The sequence below is a fragment of the Salvia hispanica genome, chromosome 2 (genome assembly GCF_029641045.1).
Source record: "Salvia hispanica isolate PSC_SH4W2 chromosome 2, Shi_PSC_v1, whole genome shotgun sequence".
Taxonomy (NCBI): Eukaryota; Viridiplantae; Streptophyta; class Magnoliopsida; order Lamiales; family Lamiaceae; genus Salvia; species Salvia hispanica.
This window is the reverse complement of record NC_142693.1, coordinates 30,605,889-30,629,870: the sequence shown is the minus strand read 5'-3', so window position 1 is coordinate 30,629,870 and position 23,982 is coordinate 30,605,889. Positions and strand designations below refer to the sequence as shown.

The 23,982-nt window shown below is 36.4% G+C and overlaps 1 protein-coding gene and 1 pseudogene across 1 annotated transcript; both read left to right on the top strand.

Moving 5' to 3' along the window:
* Positions 1-9,625: 9,625 nt before the first annotated feature.
* LOC125202080 (G-type lectin S-receptor-like serine/threonine-protein kinase LECRK3) lies at positions 9,626-12,022 on the top strand. Its single transcript, XM_089063410.1, has one exon. It carries the CDS (start codon positions 9,626-9,628, stop codon positions 11,945-11,947), a length of 2,322 nt encoding a protein of 773 aa, XP_088919536.1. The 3' UTR covers positions 11,948-12,022.
* Positions 12,023-19,021: 6,999 nt separating this feature from the next.
* LOC148932131 (G-type lectin S-receptor-like serine/threonine-protein kinase LECRK3) lies at positions 19,022-23,730 on the top strand (annotated as a pseudogene).
* Positions 23,731-23,982: the final 252 nt, after the last annotated feature.

The following is a 23,982-nucleotide window of genomic DNA, read 5'->3' as shown; positions in this document are numbered from 1 at the left end:
CATTGAGAAGCGCCTTAGCAACTTGTCTATGTAAGTGGATTGTGATATTCCTAAAATCCTATTTGGTCTATCTCGATAGATCTTAATTCCAAGGATATAGGAAGCATCACCCAGATCCTTCATCATAAAGGAACTAGACAACCACTCTTTCACGGTCTACATCATGGAACGATCGCTTCCCATAATCAAGATGTCATCAACATATATGATAAGGTATACGACGTTTCCATTCTCACGTTTACTATAAACGCAAGGGTCCTTTTTGCTTCTGACAAAACAAAACGATTTGATTGTTTTGTCAAAACAAATATTCCAACTCCTTGAAGCTTGCTCAAGTCCATAAATGGACTTCCTTAGCTTGCACACTACATTCGGCCTTTCTTTTGATACAAAACCTTCAGGTTGTGTCATATAGACATTTCCTTCTAATTCTCCATTGAGAAATGCAGTTTTGACATCCATTTGTCAAATGTCAAAGTTGTAGTATGCAACTATTGCAAGTAATATCCTAATGGACTTGATCTTAGCAACTGGCGAAAAGGTTTCATCATAGTCAATGCCTTCGCGTTGACTATAACCTTTTGTCACTAACCTAGCCTTGTAGGTTTGTACTTTGTCATCTGCATCTCTCTTCTTTTTGAAGATCCATTTGCAGCCTATAGGGTAAACCCCATCTGGAAAGTCAACTAGTTCCCAAACTAAGTTGAAGTACATCGAGTCCATTTCAGATATCAAGGCTTCAAGCCACTTCTCTCGATCGGTGTCTGACACCGCCTCGGTATAGGACTTTGGCTCATCGTCATCTAAATCAGCTTCCATCATCTTGATTCTCAACCATTAGATTCAGTCTCTTAGGTGGACGATGAATCCTTCTAGGCCTATTGAGTTGGTTTTGCTTTGGTTTAGGCTGTTCATTCTGTATGTGAGAAGATTCAGGAATATCTATATGATCTTCTTGAGGTAGAGGTGATGCGACTATTGCATCATCTTGTCTTTGATGCATCTCATTGTCTTGAGGAGGTTCTTCGTGAGTCCCTCCAAGGTCTCCTCTAGTAGTAATTTCCCCTCCCAATAGATCATCAAAAACTCCCACTGAGTTATTGTTCAAACCATTTGACAATACCTCATCCTCAGTGTTATCTTGTGGTTCTTGAATTTCTTCAAGATCTACAATGTTGTGACCTTGTTCCTTTAAGACATAATTGTCTTCAAGAAACGTCACATTCCTAGAGATTATCACCTTGTGATCTCCAGGGCTGTAGAATTCATATCCTTTAGTTTCTTTAGGATATCCCACAAAATAACATTTCTCACTTTTAGTTTCCAATTTATCAGTCATCATTTTCTTAACAAAAGCTGGACAACCCCAGGTCCGGATATGGTTAAGACTTGTTTTCTTGCCACACCATAACTCATATGGTGTTTTCTCGACTGATTTAGAGGGAACCCACCCTATTTAGAATGTAAATAGTTGTTAGTAAGGCATGACCCCATAGGAATAAATGGAGATTGGCGAAGCTCATCATGGATCGAACCATATCTAATAATGTTCGATTTCTCCTTTCAGATACACCATTCATTTGAGGTGTACCAGGAGGTGTACCATGAGGTGTCCTGTCTGACTGGATTCCATGTGACTTCAAGTAATCAAGAAATTCTCGGCACAAGTATTCCCCTCCTCGATCTGATCGAAGAGTCTTGATACTTTTCCCCAGTTGTTTCTCAACTTCACACTTAAACTCTTTAAATTTCTCGAAGGCCTCGGATTTATGTTTCATAAGATACACATATCCATACCTTGACAAATCATCAGTAAAAGTTATGAAGTACGAATAACCACCTCTTGCTTGAGTTGGAAACGGTCCACACACATCTGTGTGAATTAACTCTAGCAAATCATTAGCACGAACCCCTTTCCCAGAAAATAATTTACTTGTCATTTTTCCTTTGAGACAGAATTCACAAGCTCCGTATGATTCTAAATCAAATGAAGTGAGATAGTCTAACTTTCTCAATCTTGTTATTCTTTTCTCATTAATATGACCAAGTCTGCAATGCCATAGATAAGTTGCATTATTCGTATTACATAGCTTAGGTCTTTTGTTTTGCACATTGAGAATATTTCGTTTGTATTCAAGCATATATAATTCATTTTCAAGAGTGGCATTTCCATAAAACAATCCATTAAAAGAAAACGAGCATCTGTTGTTTGCAAAATGGAAGGAAAAACCTTCAATGTCTAACATCGGAATGGAAATAATATTCTTAGAAATAACTGGAACGAAATAAAAATTGAACAATTCTAGTCTATGTCCCGAGGGAAGATCCAATCTGTAAGTCCCCACGCATTCGGCAGCAACTCTTGCTCCATTCCCAACACGCAAATCAACTTCCCCAGGCCTCACTTTCTTGCAGTCACTTAGACCCTGCACATTATTACAAATGTCTGAGCCACATGCTATATCTAATACCCAAGATTGTGAATTATTCATAGACATATTTATCTCAAATGACAAACATACCTGAGCTCCCACTTTCTGCACCTAGTGCCTTGAATTTTGGGCAATCTCTCTTCCAGTGTCCCTTCTCATGACAGAAAAAAGACACTCATCCTTTGATAATTTCAACTTCTTTTTAGCCCCTCCACTCTTAGGTTTTAGATCAACATCCTTAGATGCTTTCTTCTTCTGTTGCTGCTTATTCTTCCCTTTGGAAGACTTCGCAGAAGAGCTCACCATGAGCACTAGGCCTGTCAAATCGGGTATCCGCGGATACCCGATTCCAAAATTTTGGGTATCCGATCCCGAATTTTCCAAAATCTAATACCCGATACCCGATCCAAAAATAATTTTGGGTACCCAAATATCCGACTCGGGTATCCAGTCCCGATAAATCGGGTATCCAATCCCGATTTTGTGTTTTTTTTAAAAAAAAAAAAAAGAAATTAAAAATTCATAAGTTATAACATCCATCATTCATCCATAATAAACATCACTATTCAAACATTAATCCTAAATGTGACTTAAGAGTGAAGAATTTTGGGAGTATATTTAATTATTTATTTATTTTAAATAAAAGAAAGAATATTTAATTTATTAAATTAATAAAAAAATAAAAAACTCGGGTAATTCGGATAATTTGGGTATACCCGATCGGATGTCGGGTAACCCGATACCCGATAATCCAAAAATCTTATACCCGAACCCTATCCCGAAACCCGAAAAATCGGATATTGGATATCCAATTACCCATTATTTCGGGTTTGGATATCGAGTATCCAATATCCGATATCCATTTTGACACCCCTAATGAGCACAGATTTGACCTTAGCAGTGGAAGACTCATAAGTCTTAAGCATGTTGTGCAATTCTGGCACCCCAACCTTCGTGTGGTTCATCTTGAAATTCACAATGAAATTCTCAAAACTACTAGGAAGAGACTGCAGAATTAGGTTTGTTGAGACATTTGCGGGGAGCACCGTTCCAATCGATGCTAACCTCTCAATAAAACCAATCATTTTCAGCACATGCTCAGATACCTTGCCTCCATCATGAAGCTTGCACTTGAAGAGATCGCCAAGTATCTCATACTCCATAGTTTGAGCTTGTGAAGCATACAAACTCTCCAAGTGCGTAAGCATTTCATATGGAAACATGTGTTCATGTTGTCTTTGGAGTTCCAAACTCATAGATGACAGCATGACACACTGAGCATCAGATGCATTATCAATGTGTTTCGGATGAGCTTCAACGTCAAACATAGCAAACTCAGCAGATTCCTTATTAGGGATGACACCGATTGGTTTGTCCAAGACATACTCAACCTTGTCATGACTTAGCACCAAGCGCAAACAACGAAGCCAATCCGTGAAATATGACCCAGTCAACTTGTTTGTTTCCATCAAACATTTGTAAGCCAAGTTTGACATTTTATCTGAATAGAAAAAAAAAATGAAAGCAAATTAGAAAAGTATATAAAGATCACATTCGTATCACTAATCAAACAAGGGTTCATTGTATTGATTAGCTCCCACTAATTTTAACATATATTATGTCCCCCAACATAAAATACGAATTTATATCAAATATAAGTTTTAGTGGTCCAAGATCCAAATCCATATTATCGCAGCCCCTGCTTTGGCTGATCACTACAATAATATCACCAGGTAGGTCTCCAAGCCAATTGCAACAACTATTTTGCAATTCTTGATTTATTAATCCAATTAATATGCATCCATAAACTATTTAGGTCACTTTGGCGTCACTAAACAATTTAAGCAAGTCAACCCCATCACACGATGCCAACCATGGATCTATGAATGAGCCTAGGCCTTGTGGATTTAGAGTAAACACTTTGGCGTAAAACTCGTGGTCGAAAAGGCTAGGATCATCAAACAATTATGATGGACGATGCGTTTGTTTCAAAAAAAAGACTTATATTTTATGGGGAAAAGTGTGATTTATGTGAATATAATATCCAATATTACTGGGCGCCGCCTACCCAGACATAATATAACACGGACTACAAATACTGGGCGCCGCCTACCCAGACATAGTATAACACAGACTACACATACTGGGCGCCGCCTACCCAGACATAGTATAACACGGTCTCTAACTACTATAGTTACAATAAATAAGCATAAATCAAATAGCATGCTTATCAAATAAGATATCAAATAATGCTCAACAAATAAAATTAAATTTTATTCTCAAATTAAATGTGGATTAATCGATTATATTAACTCCAAATTAATATAATTGCATATTTAATATTAATTCTAAATTAATAAAACTATACAACAATTTATTAATCTAATTAATAAACTATGTTTCTGTAACAGGTTTTATATAATTAGTCTAATTAATTATATTTCTCTGTCATTTCAATTAAATAGCATCCGAAATAATTACTCACAAAACCATCTTGCTTGAAAAATTTGTAAACTTTGAATCAGATTTTAATACGGAAAATTTTTGAAACATAATAAAGTTTCCTTTTGTCAGAATATAATTTTCTTTGGAAATACTTAGGAATCAAGAAACAAAATCCCAATTCTAATAAACAATTGTTTTCCATAATATCCTATCATGTTTGAAACGAGAAAGGTGAAATCTAATTCCATGATTTGTTTTTACAAAACCCAAGTGATTTTCATCATGTACTTGTTCAAAACATGTATAATTACACAAAAATTAAATGAAATCTAATTTCTCATTCCAACACAATTACGTAAATCTAATTGTATCCCAATCATATAAATACGATTAATCCACAAGTAATTACCAAATTCAAAATTAATTATGAATCGAGCCCAGGGCTCTGATACCACTATTGAGTTTTCTTGTATTTATCTAATGAGCGCAGCGGAAATTGCATACAAGAATAACAGATCTAGATTCATAATCATATTGCAAGTTGAGCATGTAAAACACAATGGAACTAAATCTTACTTGTTGTGTTGTTTTCTTCTGCGATTGAATCCACTACTATCGAGGTCCACGTGCAATCCAATCCGATGCAGGAACTATCCCGGTACAATTGCTCCGTAGAAGAATGCTAGGAATTCTCTCTACAAAGCTTTACGTATTTTCTCTCTAATGTTACACTATTTCTAATCCCCACAATGGAGAATAAATAACCATTATATAGATGAAGAGTCACTAGGGTTCCACAATTGCTGGGCTTATGGACTAATATAATTGTAGCACAACTATAATTAATTAATCTATATTAATCTAATTCTAACCCATTTCCTTTCAAGGCAAACGCGTGAGCTTCAAATTTCAGGTGAAATGTAACTTTGTGGTGGACGGTGATGATTGTGGCGGAGGCCGCGCGACGGAGAAACTGTGGCCGCGGTTGGCAAACGCATCTGATTCAAGGTCGCTTTGGTTTTTTTTTTGTACTCCCTTTTTTTGACAGTAGTAGCCTAGTAGGAGATGTATTTAAAAAGAAAAAAATAAAAACTAGAAATAACAGTTTATGACAACATAAAAGAAAATAAAATCCAAGACGAGTACAATTTATTTCAGTTGCTGCATAATACTACTAGTAATTAATACTCCCTCCGTCCTTATTAAAATAAACTATAATTAGTCTTTAAAAATTATGAACCTTTTAAATATAAACAAAACTAATAATTGAATTTCTCTATATGTAAACACTACTTCCGTCTATATTTCTTATTTTATAAATTTTATATTAATACTTGTACTCCAATAAAAGTTTATATTTATCTGTGAGTGAGTAGTTAATTTGCATATAGTATCCATGGCATACATAATATCTAAAAATTAGATAAAAATATCAGTAAGTGCAAAATCAAAGATGAATATTACTAATGGGATTTGGTCATTTTTAATTTCCCAAATGTATTCGTCTCAAACCCAATCAGGAGTCGTTCTCCATGTGGATCCAAATATCTTTAAGCCCATCACTGAATTAAAAAAGGCTTAGATTTTATATTGCCCAATCCAATATAAATGAATAATCAGGCCCAATACTAAAGTTAAAACAGCTTATCCGATTTTGTTCAAATAAGCCCAAAGAAAAAAGATTTAAAATGGCCTAATCCCTTATCCCTCTAGTCTCTACTGTACCGATCAAACAGTTGGGTCGGCGGTAGCTTCAAAGACTGACACAGTGATATATATAGGATTTTCCGAATCTCATAGGCTTTCAGGTCGATGGATCCCTCTACCCTACATGGTGCTACATGGATCAACCATGTACTGCATCTACATTTGCAGTTTACAACAGACTGATCCATGAAGCTAACCCTTACATTTTTATATTAATCCATGCACGTTCAAGTGAAGAGTATATACTATAGTCTGTATGTAATGGACTCATACGTGCTGAAATTACCAATGCTTATAAATTTATTGATGCATTTAATAGGTAGTTGAGACAACACATCATGTATTATTAACTCTCTATATTGCCTATATATATATGGAGTTGTTTCTCGTTTTATAACTTGCATCCGAATTGTAGATAGTGGAATTTCTAGCTTAGTATCGCCTTCAAACATGAATACAGTACTCCTTTCGTCCCAAGGAAGATGACCCCTTCCTTAAGCGTCATGGGAATTTATGCAACATTTTTTGTGTGTTAAATGGAGATAGTAAAGTCAGATAGAGAATAAAGTATAGATAAAAGTATTTTCAATTTTAGTAATGAATCATCTTAAATGGAACAAACTATAAAGGAAAGTGGATCATCTTCCGTAGGGTAGAAGGATTACTCCATTCTATCGGATAAACAAGTCATTTGTTTATTTTAGTTTTATGTTTGTGATGATTATTTGTAATTTGCATTTTTTTTTCCCCTTTATTTTAGTATCAAGCTCATTTTTAATATTGCGTAATCCGTCCATTCCAAATTTGTGTCCAATATAAGTACCATTTCAAGAAAGCACAACCAAATATCAACTTAAAAAACAAAAAAACTCAAAATTGCAATGTAGTAAAGCATTTCAACACATGGTTTTCTCCTCGAAAGTGTTAGATATTTTAGTGTAATTGGATTAACTTGAATGATCGGTTATTGTTATAATGATACATCATTTAAGTATGGAGGTGCGGAGTGCACGCTTATTTGAATTCGTTATAATATTAGGAGCGAAGCTCCTAGATAGATGAACGGGGGTCCGGGGACAGCGCCCCCGGGTAGCGGGGTCCAAGGGGCAGAGCCCCTGGCTGGGGTCGAGCTGTATCGAAAATTCATCCGAAAATATAATTTCCGAAAGTCGAAGGACTAAATTGCAATTTTGGAAACCTTTGAAATTCGGTTATTTTCGGTTTCATCTCCCAACAGTAGCAATGTTTCATTGCACTGTTTCATCTTCTTCTTCTTCTGATCATTTTCTGGTTCAATATTATCGAAAAACATAAACATATGATCTTCTAATACTCTGAATTTTATCCGATCAAATATTTTGGTTGAACCCCGAAATTGATTTGATCTGAAAGTGATAAACACGACTTTCAGATATCCGGTTTTTGTTTCTCTGTTTTATATCTCCCTAACAGAAAGTGTGCAAAAGCTATATTCATCGAAGCTCCAAACTTAACCAGTTATTTTCTTCTATTTGAAACATTAATTTTCAACCATAATTCCTTCGCCAAATTTATCAAAGCAATTTGCCAAAAAGTTCAATGTTACAACCATACCTTTGAAATTTGCGACAAAGTTCTTTCCTTTGTTAATAAAAAGTTATAAATGAAAATTAATACTCCCTCCGTTTCGCCATAATTGAGGCGAAACCTTTTGGCACAGAGTTTTAGAAATAAATATTGGGTGTGTTAAATAATTAGATAAAAAAGTAAGAGAGAGGAAAATATAAAGAGAATAAAGTATAAAGTGAATAAAGTAAGAGAAAGTAAAGTAAGAAAGAGAAAAAAGTTATCATGTAAGGAAATGACTCAACTATGAAGAAACTTTCCGAAATAGTAAAATGACTCAACTACAGTGAAACGGAGGAAGTAGTATATGTTAAAATAATAAGCTGGAATGTTTTAAAAAATTCCAAGACTCTACGCGCGTAAATAGTCATATCCTAGGATTTAAAAAAAATGAACATTGCTTAGTCTAATTCTAAGGTTTGTGTTAAAATGACAACACTTTTTAAAGTGACACCGTGACACCACATATACAGCAATATTATAAAAGTTACACAGCAATTTATAGATTGCTGTATAGTGTGTCGGATATTGCTGGCCGAGAAAAATTGATGTATAAGATGTAGCATATATGATTGGCTATGAATGATGGTATGGTGTTATTTTAAGAGGTGGTGGCATCCTAACACTCCCCTAATTCTAATATACAAAAATTCTTTTCGTTTGCGGACTTGACTTCTATAGCAAAAAAACAAAAAAACAAAATCAAATTAATAAAGTACGAAGTGAAACAGTAATTATGAATTAGATAATTTGCGAAGTAGTAAGTTTTTTTAGTGTATAAGAAATCGAGTTGACGAGTTCCATGTTAAGGAGACCAAGTCAAATTTCTAGAATCTAGTGCTGTTAACTTAGTTTAATTTCAAAATCAAGGTCATTTAAAAAACAAGAGTGAACATTGCTTCCAAATCAAAGTCATGGAGTAAATATTTAAATAAAATAACTTGTAGATTTCCTAGGCATTCAGCCTCAGGCTTGACGCGGAGGAATCTTCCGCATCTACACCCTATCTCTTGGTATTATTCTCAATGAGATGATCCTTTACTACATGGAAAACGCGTGCCATTTTTTTCATATTTGTGGATCAAGTGTAGTTATTTTGACTACAGCTAAAAATTCAAAATGCAAACAACCGCAACTTTGAGCACGTACCAACGGTGTTCTGTCGCCGTTACGAACCCTTGAGCACGTTGGTCAATGTAAGAGCACGCTACTCGTTACTTAATAGAGGTCACCATGTAACATTTAATTTTTAATAATTCTAATTTAGGGTTTAAGCATTTCATTTAATCCAATTATAGAGGTTTTAATTTAATCATGGCTGAAACTTTTTATTTGTAGAGTAATCAACCCTCTTCAAAGGTAGTCAAGTCAATGCAATATCCCCATTTAAATAGATAAATAACGAAAGCAGCAAAGCAATACACATACTTACAGAAATGTCCATCCTCACAATCTTGTTTCTCCTTATTTCTACGGCAACAGAAGCTCAAAGAAGATACTCCAACATCACATTAGGCTCTTCCCTCACACTCACCTCCAACTCCACCTGGTCATCCCCCTCCGGTGTGTACGCCTTCGGATTCTTCCCCCATCATGTCAACAGCTACGCTGTCGGCATCTTTCTTCCCGACAAAACCGTCGTCTGGACAGCAAATAGGGACACCAATCCAACCGTGCCTGACGACGTCGTCTCCCTGCTACTATCTACCGACGGCAGGCTAATCCTGCGCCGGACGCAAGGCCAAGATGTAGAAGTCATCAGCCCCTCCACAACCATCGCGTCAGCGTCAATGCTCGACAACGGAAACTTTATTCTTTACGATTCTGATTCAAGAATCATCTGGCAGAGCTTCGACCACCCGACCAACACCCTCCTCCCCGGCCAGCGACTACCATCGGGGAAAGTGCTCTTCTCCAGCGCCTCCGAGACCGATTATGGGAGAGGGATTTTCAGGCTGGTGATGCAGGGCGATGGAAACCTTGTGCAGTATCCTGTAACTTCACCGAGCACAGCGGCATCCGCTTACTATTCAACAAGCACAGCCGGAGCAGGTGGTAATGTCTCTCTCAACCTCGACAGCGACGGTCGTCTTTATCTACTCAGCGGTAGCTTGCCTCTGCGGAATATATCCCGCGGTAGATTCCCTACGCAGGGATCCATCAATCTCATGAGGCTCGACGTCGGAGGAATCTTCCGCATCTACTCTCTCTCTCTCGGTAATCTCACCATGACCAAGAGATGGTCCGCTACAGATGACGAGTGTGTTCCCATAGGTTTCTGCGGAGTCAATGCCTTTTGTATTCTGATGGATAATGCTGCGGAATGTCGGTGTCTTCCCGGTTTCGTCTCTGTTCAGTCCGGCAACAACACAGCTGGCTGTTCTAGAAACTTCATAGCGCAGGGCTGTGCCAAAATTGACGATAGATTGAAATACGACATGAGAAGGGTCGAAAACTCAGAATGGGAGGATAACTCGTACGAGATTTGGGATGTGACGAGTGAAGAAGAGTGCAGCAAAGCATGCCTCGATGACTGCAACTGCGAAGCAGCCTTCTTTAAAGACAGCCAATGCAGAAAACAGAGGCTTCCATTAAGAGTCGGCAGAAGGTCTATGGGAAACTCAAACATAGCTCTCGTTCGCGTCAGTACAACCACGCAGCCCAACACAAGAGGCGATTCCGATCACAAAAGCATCATCAAGAAAGAGCGGCGTATAGACATCCTCATCATTGGCATTGTTCTTATGTCAATAGGCATCTTGGCCTTGTTAATTTCTGTGATCTTCGCTCACAAGAAGCGGAAGAGCTACAACAAGATCAGTATCGAAGATGGTGCTAACTTTGTGGAGGGCATTTCGCTGAAAGTATTCACATTCGAACATTTGTCCGAAGCAACAAACGGCTTTAAGGAAGAGCTGGGGAGAGGAGCGTCCGGCACAGTGTTCAAAGGGGTTCTGCACAATGGCCAGAAAATGGTGGCGGTGAAGAGGTTGGAGAAGGAATTCGCACAAGGAGAGATAGAGTTCAAGACAGAGTTGAAGACAATTGGGAAGATGTATCACCGGAACCTAGTCCGACTCCTAGGTTACTGCTTCAATGGAGACAACAAATTGTTGGTGTTTGAGTACATGAGCAACGGATCCCTAGCTGATATACTTTTCAATCAAGAGAAACAGCCTAGCTGGGAGGAACGGATGGAGATTGCTCGTGACATATCTAGAGGGATACTGTATCTGCACGAAGAGTGTGAGACGCAGATCATTCACTGCGATATAAAGCCTCAGAACATACTCATGGATGGGAACTGGTGCGCTAAGATATCAGACTTTGGGCTAGCGAAGCTTCTAAAACAAGATCAGACTAATACGTATACTGGGATAAGAGGCACTAAGGGCTATGTTGCACCAGAGTGGTTCCAAAAGCAGGCGATCACAGTGAAAGCAGATGTTTATAGCTTTGGAGTGATGCTGTTGGAGATCATATGCTGCAGGAAGTGTGTTGATTCAAGCCAGAATGAGGATGAGGCGATTCTTGAGGAATGGGTTTATGATTGTTATGTAACAAGGAAGATTAGGAGTCTGGTGGGGGATGAATTGGTGGAGGAAAGGAAAGTGGAGAGGATGGTGAAGATAGGGATATGGTGTGTGCAATATGATCCGTCGTTGCGTCCAACTATGAAGAAAGTTCTGCTAATGTTGGAGGGAACTGTCGAGATTCCCATACCTCCAAGTCCGAGTTCTTTCTTAAGCTCAATCTAGCTTGATTTATTATACGAGTGTGCTCCATTGTTTGTTTTTTCTTTCACTTTCCAGTAATGTCATTGTCATGTATCTTGCCAGTCTTCGTTTAAATCATAATCCAAATCATATCATTTCTCTAACAAATAGTACTATCACAGAGTAGGCTGACATTAACATCAGATGATATGTGATATGCAATGTTCAGAAATTAACTTAAGCAAATATAATCAGCCACAGATAATAAATGTGTATAAATTATAATCACAATGGATTATTGTAAAAAAATGTACGCATAGGAAAATCTTACTTACTATAAAATTTTGATTTCCTAAACTCCCCCGCGCCACACCGCCGATTGCAACCAGCTGAGCTGTCGTAAACCATATGGTACGGATGCCTTGATTTTGACGATGGGGAAATTGCGAGAGGAAATGAGAATACGGACTCACCGGCAATGGCCGCTTCTTCTCCCTCAACATCCTCTTCGATTTCTGCGCGGATTGGATTAATTTGCGCTATGGCGTGACCTTCAAATTTCGGGTGATTGACATATATAGAATTTTTTCTCAATCTTATGGGCTTTTTGATGGAATGGATCCACCATGTACTGCATCTGCAGTAGCAGTTTATAATAGATTGGTCCATGAAGCTAATCCCTAGTACATTATTACATTAATCCATGCACATTCATGTGTAGAGTAGTTATGGACTCATAGGTGTTGAAATTTACTTTGCCTATAAAATACTCTCTTTGTCCCCGATTAAGAGTCACACTTGTCCATTCTGTCCGTCCCCAATTAAGAGTCACACTTCATTTTTACCATAAACAGTAAGTAGGTCCCACATTCCACTAACTCAATTCACTTACATTTTATTATAAAATCAATATAAAAAAAATAGGTCTCACATTCACTAACTTTTTCAACCAACTTTTCTTTACATTTTTTAAAACCGGTGTTCGGTCAAAGTGTGACTCCTAATCGGAGACGGAGGGAGTATATTGATAGATCATGTATCTAATAGGCAGTTGAGACAACATATATATCATGTACTGCACCAAGGAGTAACTCTTTGCATTCGGATAGTAGATAGAGAAATCTCTATCTTAGTATCGCCCTCGGACATAGATATAGTACATTGTATCGGATAAACAGGTTATGTGTTTATTTCATTTTATGTTTGTGATTAATTATCTATAATTTGCATTTTTTTTGTATCAAGCTCCCTCTCAATATTGTTTAATCTGTCCATTCCATATTTTTGTCCAATATATTGTACCATTTCAAGAAAGCACAACCAAGTAATTAGCAGGAAAGTTTTAAAAAGGTTCCAAGATTCTACGTAAATAGTCATATACAAATTAAAAAAGGCCATGAACATTGCTTAATCTAATATTCAAAAAATTCTTTTCGTTTGCGCCTGCGGACTTGACTTATAGTATAACAAAAATAATTCAAATTAGTTAAGTACGAGATGAAACTGTAATTATGAATTAGATAATTTGCAAAGTATGTTTTCATATAGTAGATAAACATATTGATATTAGGCTATTACCCTTTCACATAATATACTCTAATAAGCAAATGTGATATTTGAAATATTATTTAAATGTCGATCTTGATAATAAAATCAGTAAGTATAAATTAAAGTGAAACATTATTAAAGTAATGTACTACAATTTATTTACTTTTAATTTCCCAAATACTATATAGTATTTCCTTGGTCTCATTAATAATGAAACGGTTTTCAGAATGAGATTTTATATAGTGTTGTTTAATGAATTACTAAAAAGAGAGTAAATTAAGAAAAAAGAAAAAATAAAAATGAGCTTATTTTCACTTTAGAAAACATTTTATTTTTAAATAAAATAATTCAAAAAAAAATATTTTATTTTTAACAGGAGCGAGGGATATTTATTAGTGTTAAAAAGTACTTCTACCAAAAAGTCCAAAACCCAATTAAGAGTCGTTCTCCATGTGGATCAAAAATTGTTTCAGCCCAGCATGGAATTAAATTATGCTTATATTTTATATTGCCCAATCCTATATAAATGATTAGTCAAGCCCAATACTTTAGTTAAAACAGCTTATCGGATTTAATCAACTAAGCCCCAAGAAAAAATCCCTTCTCTCCCAAGTCTCTATTGTACCGATCATACCGTTGGGTCGACCGTCGATGGCAGCTCCACGGACTGACACATAGAGACGTGGACTCATAACTGCTGAAATTTACTATTCCTAGAAATATACTCCTATTGATGGATTTAATAGGCAGTGGGGATGCAACTAGGATATAACTATCTATATTGCTCATATATATATATATATAGGGGAGTGTTATATTGCTAACTCAATGCTTAATTGCTAACTACAACCTCAATAATAGCCATTAGATATTCAAATTAAAGGCCTAGATCATTAACTACAAAATATCAATACGATCAACAAAAACGTCAATAAGGCTATAGGATTAATTCCAATAAAAATAATAGGGGTATTAATGTCAAGTTAGTTATAACTAACTTTTAAAAGAAATCCCAAAACTTTAAATTCATATAACATATATCAAATTAAAGATAATTTTATAAGGATTCCAACGATATACTACATGCATATGTTCCGGCGTCAAAATTTGAAAAAAAAAAATCTAGAATTTTCGTATTTTTCGTACACAGGCTAATGTCAATACAGCTAAGATAATATGTCAATATAAAGCATATTCAATGTCAATCCTAAATTTGTGTTGACATTCTCAAAGCATTGTGTTGATATTTTCGAAACACTATATTGACATTTTCATTCAAAACCCTAATTTGGCGTTTTTTTTTAAAAAATTTCGATTTAATTAATAAAAACGAAAATTACACGTGGCAAATTGTAGACCACACGTTTTTTAAAATCATGTGGCCTTAAATTAGTTGTAGTTAGCAATTAAATGATGAGTTAACAATTGATCACTCCCCTATATATATATATATATATATATATATAGGGTGATGATCAAAATAAGTATGTGTTTAAATCCAGAAATGCAGCCCAAATCTTAGCCCTAGGATTAGATGATCTAATGGTCAATAATTAACCAAAAATACGGAAGGTCATAATTAACCAGTTTTAGGTCATATTATAAGATTTGAGTTTAATGGCAAGCTAAGTTCATTTTAGGTCATACTTGGTTAGTATGACCTAAATATACACTAACTATGACCTAAAAATGCCCTACGCATGATATTGTTTTGCGTTTCTTTATTTAAATCTAGTTTTGCATAGATCAAAACCCTATATATATATATATATATATATATATATATATATATATATATATATAGAGGGTTAGGGGTGCATTAAGGTCCTTACACTCTCTTAGTCTTAAACTTCACACTAATATCAACCATTGGATCATTACTTTAGATGGGTGAGATTTAATGGTCCGTGTTACATTATTAGGCCGATAATGTACATTAAAAGGGTAAGATTGGAAACACTGAATTAATTTCACACGTTTTAAAACTGTAAGTGCGCTAATTACGTGAGATATTTTCTGCGACGATTCACATACCCCCCTCTCTCTCTTTCATTCCACTCTCTTTCTTCTCTCACGTCACTCACCATTTCCCCCACATCCAAAACCCTAACCGCCTCTATTCATCAGAGAGAAACCAGCAATCGCCGCCGATTGAGGCTGTGAAACCCGGAGTCGACGTGATTTCAAGAGCCACTTTCAAAATTCTAGTTGTGCGCACTTATTCGTCTAAAATTGGAGGTCGATGAGTTGAAATCTAGTGAACCCAAACTCGGTTTATCATGAATCTACTCAACCATTTCGCTGTCGCCTGCTGCAGAATACAACCAAAGGTATTTTTTCAACGAGATTACATTCGATTAAAAATGTTGAAATTGATTTTGATTTTGGGCGTACAATATTGATGCAGAATACAATATTAATGTTGAAATTGATTTTGATTTTGATTTTGATTTTGTCAAAATTAGATGTTGAAATTGATTTTGATTTTGTTGTTCGCAAAATTAGGTGTTGAATGTAATGTAATTTAGATGTATGTTTGCAAATGAGTCTGTAAAATAGCATCAATATCAAACATTATTTGTTTGGAATGCTACATTTTTTAAGTGACGCTCGTACATTATTACTGTAGCATTCTGAAGAAGAAGGAAATTCAAAAGGAAATTCGTCAGCTACATTATTTAACCAATGGTTGTACATTATTTGCTCTATATGCTCCTTTATATATTCTTTCAATATGCATTTGTACATTACTTTAACCCAATATTTACATTATTTCATACTGATGTGCTACATTATACTGTATTATTGTATTATCTACATTTTTAAATGTTTTGAGTTACATTATTTGCTCTATATGCTCCTTTGTATCTTCTTACATTAGGCATCTATACATTATTCAACCCAATTTTTACATTATTGTGTGTTATGGTATGATCTGTTACATTTTTAAAAAACTTTCAGTTACATTATATGCTCTATATGCTCCTCTGTATCTTCTTACATTAGGCATTTGTACATTATTTACTCAAAACTTTACATTATTCCATACTGATGTGCTACATTATCGTGAGTTATATAATGCTCTGTTACATTAATACACCTTTTTTACTTACGTTATCGGCAGCATAAGGTTACAGTAAATATGCATACATTAGGCTTTTGCACATTGTTGCATCAAATATTAACATTATTTCACACTGATGCGTTATATTATTATTTCTTATTGTTGGTAATGCAAAATTTGTATTGTCCATTAATATAAAATTTGGCTAATCAATGTATCTGTTTATGAATAGGTACAAAGAGTGCGCGAGTCGAATTCACTGACAGTGAGGAGTCAGCTTGTGTTGGATTTCCTTTTTTTTGGGTTTGTTGTAGTTCGATGGAAATAGAAAAGATGAATGGTTTGTAACTTAGTTTTGTAAAACAATGAATGCTTTTGAAAATGTTAACTTAGATTTTTGGGATGTAAAAGATTGTAATGTACATTCACGTCTAAATAATGTAATATTTATATATCAAATAATGTACATGTATGATGTAGTAATGTGGATAGAGAGGATCCTAACATTAAATTACTTGATGTAAATCGTATACATTATCATTGAACATACATATGTTGGTGCTCCAATATTTTGGTAAGGTAAATATACTTCACAATAATGGAAATCTTTAGCAATTAGTAATGTAAAATTATAAAAATATCATATGCGATAGTATTATAATGTAGACAACACATGAAATAATGTAAGAGACATATACATTAAATGACTATATTTGTACATTACGATCAGTATGAATTCAACAAAAATTAAGACGGACACGAGCTTTGATGTCTGGGTTGTACCATGCCCTAGCCCAGGGATGGCTTAACCCTATAGGATGGGAACTAAGTTCGGGCCACTGTCTTACCTACGGAAGTGTGGGTACTATGCTCTAGCCCAATGGATAAGTTAACCTTAGAGGAATGTCTCTAAGTTATCAAATAATATACATTATTATGTAATGGTGTTTTACATTAAAACAATAAAGATGTACATTATAAAATGTTTGAAACAAACAAAACTTAAGTGATAAATTGCAAGTATAAATGAGGAGTTCACATATGAATTATGTAAATATTGTATGTGTATGGTCGTGTGCGTTAATTTGGGGGTGCAATTATATAAAAGATAAGATTAAGAAAGATAAATAAATTAATAGAATATATCTAACAATCATGGGAAGCGTAAATCATGGAAGGAAATAACTGATCAAAAAGTAGAATTCTTATTATACCCTTTTCGATATTTTTAAGCATTTAACTAAATTCCATGTGGCCAAAAAAGCAACCGTAAGATTACAAAAATGAATGGCATATATATATATATATAGAGTTGCATTATCCACAAATCTACTCTTAAAGACCGAACCACCGAACCATACCAAATTAGGGTTTTTAGATCTAATTTTTTATGGATGAGATACACAAATTTATAAATTATTTTCGCCTTCATCACGAGCCTATTTTAATTCATTCGAAGGTAATAAAGTCATACTAACATGTTACGAAGATTTAACTTCATTCCAGAATATATTACTTCATTCCAGAAGGTTTTTACTTCATTCCAATAGGATTATTACTTCATTCCAGTACGTAAATGCGGTTTCGCCGTCGCGTGCCATTCTTCTCGCTACAATATCTATTACCACCTCCACGGCGCTGATATGGTTTAATAAACACATGGAATAATGTAATAAATTATTGGAATGAAGTATGTGTAGAGCATTTGAAATCATACTGGAATGAAGTAAAAATCTTATCCAATGAAGTAATAATGTTTCTGAATGAAGTAATAAACCCACTTGAATAAATTGCATTTTAAAATGTTAATCAAGTAAAAACTCAAGTCAATGAATTTGAATGAAGCATATGGTGAATCATTTCAAAACCTACTGGAAGCAAGTAAAAACATGTTGTAGTTTCAAGGTATTACGTACGGAATGAAGTAATATACCTATACAATGAAGTAAAATGGGCTTGTAATAAAGCAGAAAAAATTTACACAGCAGCACATCTCATCAAAAACACTAGATCTAATGGCCCAGATTTGGTCTCTAGTTCGGTCTTTAAAATTGGTTCGACATTGATCACAACTCTATATATATATAAATTCGGGTCCAACAAATAAAACCATATCGATATTTAATGAAATTAATTATAAATGACTCAGTCTGAATATAAAATGATTTAAGTAGTAATAATAAGTCTCACGTCTCATACTTAAATTTTTCATTACTCCCACCGTCCCCCATTACTTGACACAGTTTGCCATTTTGGTCCGTCCCCCATTACTTGACACACTTCTTTTTTTCCATTTTTGGTAGTGGACCCCATATTCCACTAACTCATTCATACTCACATTTATTATAAAACTAATACTTTAAAAGTAGGACCCACATCCCACCAACTTTTTCAACACACTTTCCATTACATTTCTTAAAACCCATGCCGGGTCAAACCGTGTCAAGTAATGGGGGACGGAGGGAGTATAAGATAACCAAACCTAATTAGCATTCATTATTAGTATGACAAAAATGTCCATCCTCACAATCTTGTTTCTCCTCCTCATTTCTACATCAGCAGAAGCTCAAAGAAGATCATCCAACATCACCTTAGGCTCTTCCCTCACACTCACCTCCAACTCCACATGGCCTTCCCCTTCCGGCCTCTACGCCTTCGGATTCTTCCCCCAACGCGTCAACAGCTACGCTGTTGGCATCTTTCTTCCCGAAAAAACCGTCGTCTGGACAGCGAATAGGGACACCAATCCAACCATCCCCAATGACACCGTCTCCCTTCTACTATCCCCTGAGGGCCGGCTAGTCCTCCGCCGAAGACAAGCCCAAGACGTTGACGTCATCAGCCTCAACGCAACCATCGTGTCGGCGTCAATGCATGACAACGGCAACTTCGTTCTCTATGATTCAAATTCAAGAATTATCTGGCAGAGCTTCGACCACCCGACCAACACGCTCCTCCCCGGCCAGCGCCTCCCGCCGGGGAAAGAGATCTTCTCCAGTGCCTCAGAGACCGACTACGGGAGAGGGATTTTCAGCTGAAGATGCAGAACGATGGAAACCTCGTGCAATATCCTATCAACACGCCTGACTCAGCGCCTAACTCTTACTATTCATCATTCACAGACAGAGCAGGTAGTAACATTAACAACTCTCTCAACCTCGACAGCGACGGCCGGCTTTATCTGCTCAACGGCACCTTGCCTCTGAAGAATATATGCGATGGTGGATTCCCTACATCAATCTCATGAGGCTTGACGTCGGAGGAATCTTCCGCATCTACTCTCTGTCTCTCGGTAATCTCACCATGGCCAGGAGTTGGTCATCTACGGAAGACGTCTGTGTTCCCAAAGGTATCTGCGGAGTCAACGCCTTCTGTACTCTGATGGATAATGCAGCGGAATGTTAGTGTCTTCCCGGTTTCGTCTCTGTTCAGTCTGGCAACAACACAGCTGGCTGTTCTAGAAACTTCCTAGCACAGGGCTGTGCCAAAATTGATGATAGACTGAAATACGAAATGAGAAGGGTCGAAAACTCAGAATGGGAGGATAACTTGTAACGCCCCGAAAATTTGAACCCTAATTTTAGAGCGTGGGAGACGTGAATTAATTGAGGAACGAAGTTATGACCGAGTCGGGTTTAGGGTTGCGTTGGAAGTTTGAAAAGTCAAACTTGTTGATTATATGACGTGGCATGCGAATATTTGAATTAAAGGTGAAATTATGTGATGATTTAATTGTTTAAGGGTGAGTGAGATTTTTAGGATACTATTCCATAACCTTTTCCTTGGAATTTTCGAAAATCATAGCCTTAGTGGAGAAAATCCCATTTTTTCCGGATTTAATTTAATTCTTGGGATATTTATCCAAATTAAATCCAAAACCCAATTATTCTCTATTTCCTAATAAGAAACATCGAACCCTATTGTTTTAAGGTGATTTTCGAAAATCACCTATTTTTGGAAAGGTAGAATTATTTTATTTTTAATTGATCCCTTATTGATTTCCTTCCATATTAAAAATTAAATATTCTAGCAAATCTTACCATACCTCAAGGAGATCTTGCCATATCTTATTTTAGTTAATATTAAAGATCCATTCCTTATTTAAAGGAGCAAATACACGCCTATTTCTTTTCCCAATGGGGAGATTTTTATTTTTATTTTGCTCCGTGATATTTTATTCTACTCCGTAAAATTTACAAAACAAAATCTTGGCTAATTAAAAGCCATATATTTCGAAAATCCCCATGCTTGAACCCTAGATCTTTTTCTTCCTCCCTACTCCACAATATTTGTTTTTAATTAATTATGGAGAATCAAATCTTACCAAATATTCTATATTTTTTACCTAAAGATCTTATTGAGCACTATAAATAAGAGAAACCCCTAACCCTAGCCATCACAATTTTCGCCCCCTCTCTCTTCTCCACACTCTCTCAATTTTCTTCTACTTTACTACAATAATCCTTCAACCTTTGAGAAGAATTAGAGTTTGAGCCTCATGATTTTTGAAGAACCAAGTCTTTACTTCGTTTCTACCGTTCGTTTTTCTCAAAAAGGTATTCTCATATTAACCTTCTTCTTTCTACTCGATTCCTCTTCTTTCTAACCGATTAATCGGTATTCTTGAACCCTCGTGCATCTTGTTTGAGTGAAAGTGGGATAAAGGGGTATGGAAAATATGTACGTGCGTGTGTGCATCGTGTGTGTGTGTGGCGTGTGTGTGTGTGTTGTGTGAATGTTGGAAAAATACTCATGTGTGACATATATTGATGTTAGATCTAGAGTTGAGATGCGAATGGAACTTATGTGATGAACATGGCCTTGATCGATGATGTTAAGATAAATCGATGGGAAAAGGGAAAGCGTTGAGACATGCATGAGTTAGGAGTTTATGTTGAATCTGATTTTTGATATATGCCTATGTGATTAAAAGGTGAAACCTCGGTTGCGAAGCAGGATATCAAAGGAAAGAACATACTTGAAATCTAAGCAGTAGAGGTGGGCTTTATTCTTAAACTCTTTTATGTTGCAAATTTATGAAAGTGGAGAGATAAGGGTGGTTTGAAACGTTATGCCATGCATGTGATTGTTTTTGATGATATTGTGTGCCCGATGCCTAGTTTGTGAGTACGCTCCATTAGGCTACAGTGGCTATGGATATGTATAAACGAATTCGGGTCTGAGTACGGGCCGCAAACCCTACCAGGCTGTGTACACAGAGGGGATCGGGAGCCGTCCTTGCTAGTCGGCCGGTCTCGTGGGCGAAAAGTGTGGCCACACTTTCGTCGCACTATGGAAATGATGAGATTGTGGAAAGTGATGAGGAAATTGGAGAGTTGTTTGATTGGTCAATCTATGGAAATATTTATTTTGATTATTGTAAAACCTCGAGTTCACTATGGTAAGGGTGGCATAATTTATAAAATGTTTTGGCAACGAGTTTACTGAGTATTTCAAAATACTCAGCCTTGCATGTGTTTTCCTTATGTGCAGGTTGAACGACGACGAGCGGTGGCGGGTGTTGAGCATATTAACTAATTAAGATGGGTGTTTTGAACTTCAAGCGTAGTTGTGTCTCCATACATAGCTGCGCTTTCTCTTGGTCGTTTCCGCTGAATTTTCTTTGAAACACTTTTGTATTATTTGGATATTTTGCACTTGTTCCTTTCGTTTTAGAATCTTGAGACATCTTGTGATATCATTGAGATTTATTGAACCCTTCAGTTTTGATCATACTTTATAGTACTTATCCTTCATTTATTTCTCTTGATTAAACCTTTGACTTGCGACTCTGATAGTTCGTTTAATACCTAGGTCAGGTCTCTTTAAATGAAACCCTAGCCTACATTCATGTTGCTTTTAAGCCCGTTTTGGTAGCAGTCGTCGTATTTATTATATCCTAGGAGGGTGGGCTGTTACATAACTCGTATGAGATTTCGGAAATGATGAGTGAAGAAGAGTGCAGCAAAGCATGCCTCGATGACTGCCACTGTGAAGTAGCCTTCTTTCGACACAGCCAATGCAACAAACAGAGGCTTCCGTTAAGATATGGAAGAAGGTCTCTGGATAGCTCGAACGTGTCTATCGTTCGCTTCAATACAACTGTGGTACCTGAAACGGGAGGCGATTCTGATACTAAAATCATAGCCAAGAAAGAGCCGCGTATAGACATCCTCATCATTGGCATTGTGCTTATGTCAATAGGCGTCTTTGCCTTGTTAATTTTTGTGTTCTTCGCTCACAAGAAACGAAAGAGCTACAACAAGATCACTAACGAAGATGGTGCTAACTTAGTGGATGGCATTTCGCTGAAAGTGTTCAAATTTGAGCATTTGTCCGAAGCAACAAATGGCTTCAAGGAAAAGCATGGGAGAGGAGCGTCTGGTACGGTGTTCAAAGGGGTTCTGCAGAATGGCCAGAAAACGGTGGCAGTGAAGAGGTTGGAGAAGGAATACACACAAGGAGAGATAGAGTTCCAGACAGAGCTGAAGATGATTGGAATGATGTATCACCGGAACCTAGTCCGACTCCTAGGTTACTGCTTCAATCGAGACAACAAATTGTTGGTGTTTGAGTACATGAGCAACGAATCCCTAGCTGATATACTTTTCAATCAAGAGAAACAGCCTAGCTGGGAGGAACGGATGGAGATTGCTCGTGACATATCTAGAGGGATACTGTATCTGCACGAAGAGTGTGAGACGCAGATCATTCACTGCGATATAAAGCCTCAGAACATACTCATGGATGGGAACTGGTGCGCTAAGATATCAGACTTTGGGCTAGCGAAGCTTCTAAAACAAGATCAGACTAATACGTATACTGGGATAAGAGGCACTAAGGGCTATGTTGCACCAGAGTGGTTCCAAAAGCAGGCGATCACAGTGAAAGCAGATGTTTATAGCTTTGGAGTGATGCTGTTGGAGATCATATGCTGCAGGAAGTGTGTTGATTCAAGCCAGAATGAGGATGAGGCGATTCTTGAGGAATGGGTTTATGATTGTTATGTAACAAGGAAGATTAGGAGTCTGGTGGGGGATGAAATGGTGGAGGAAAGGAAAGTGGAGAGGATGGTGAAGATAGGGATATGGTGTGTGCAATATGATCCGTCGTTGCGTCCAACTATGAAGAAAGTTCTGCTAATGTTGGAGGGAACTGTCGAGATTCCCATACCTCCAAGTCCGAGTTCTTTCTTAAGCTCAATCTAGCTTGATTTATTATACGAGTGTGCTCCATTGTTTGTTTTTCTTTTACTTTATAATAATGTCCTGTATGTTGCTTGTCTTCATTTATATCATACTCCAAATCATATCATTTCTCTAAAAACTACTAATAGTACTATCATAGATCAGCTAACATTATTAGCATCAGATGATATGTAATATGCAATGTTCAGAAATTAACTTAAGAAAAATGTAATTAGCCACAGATACTAAAAGTATAATCACAAAATGTAAAAATGGAT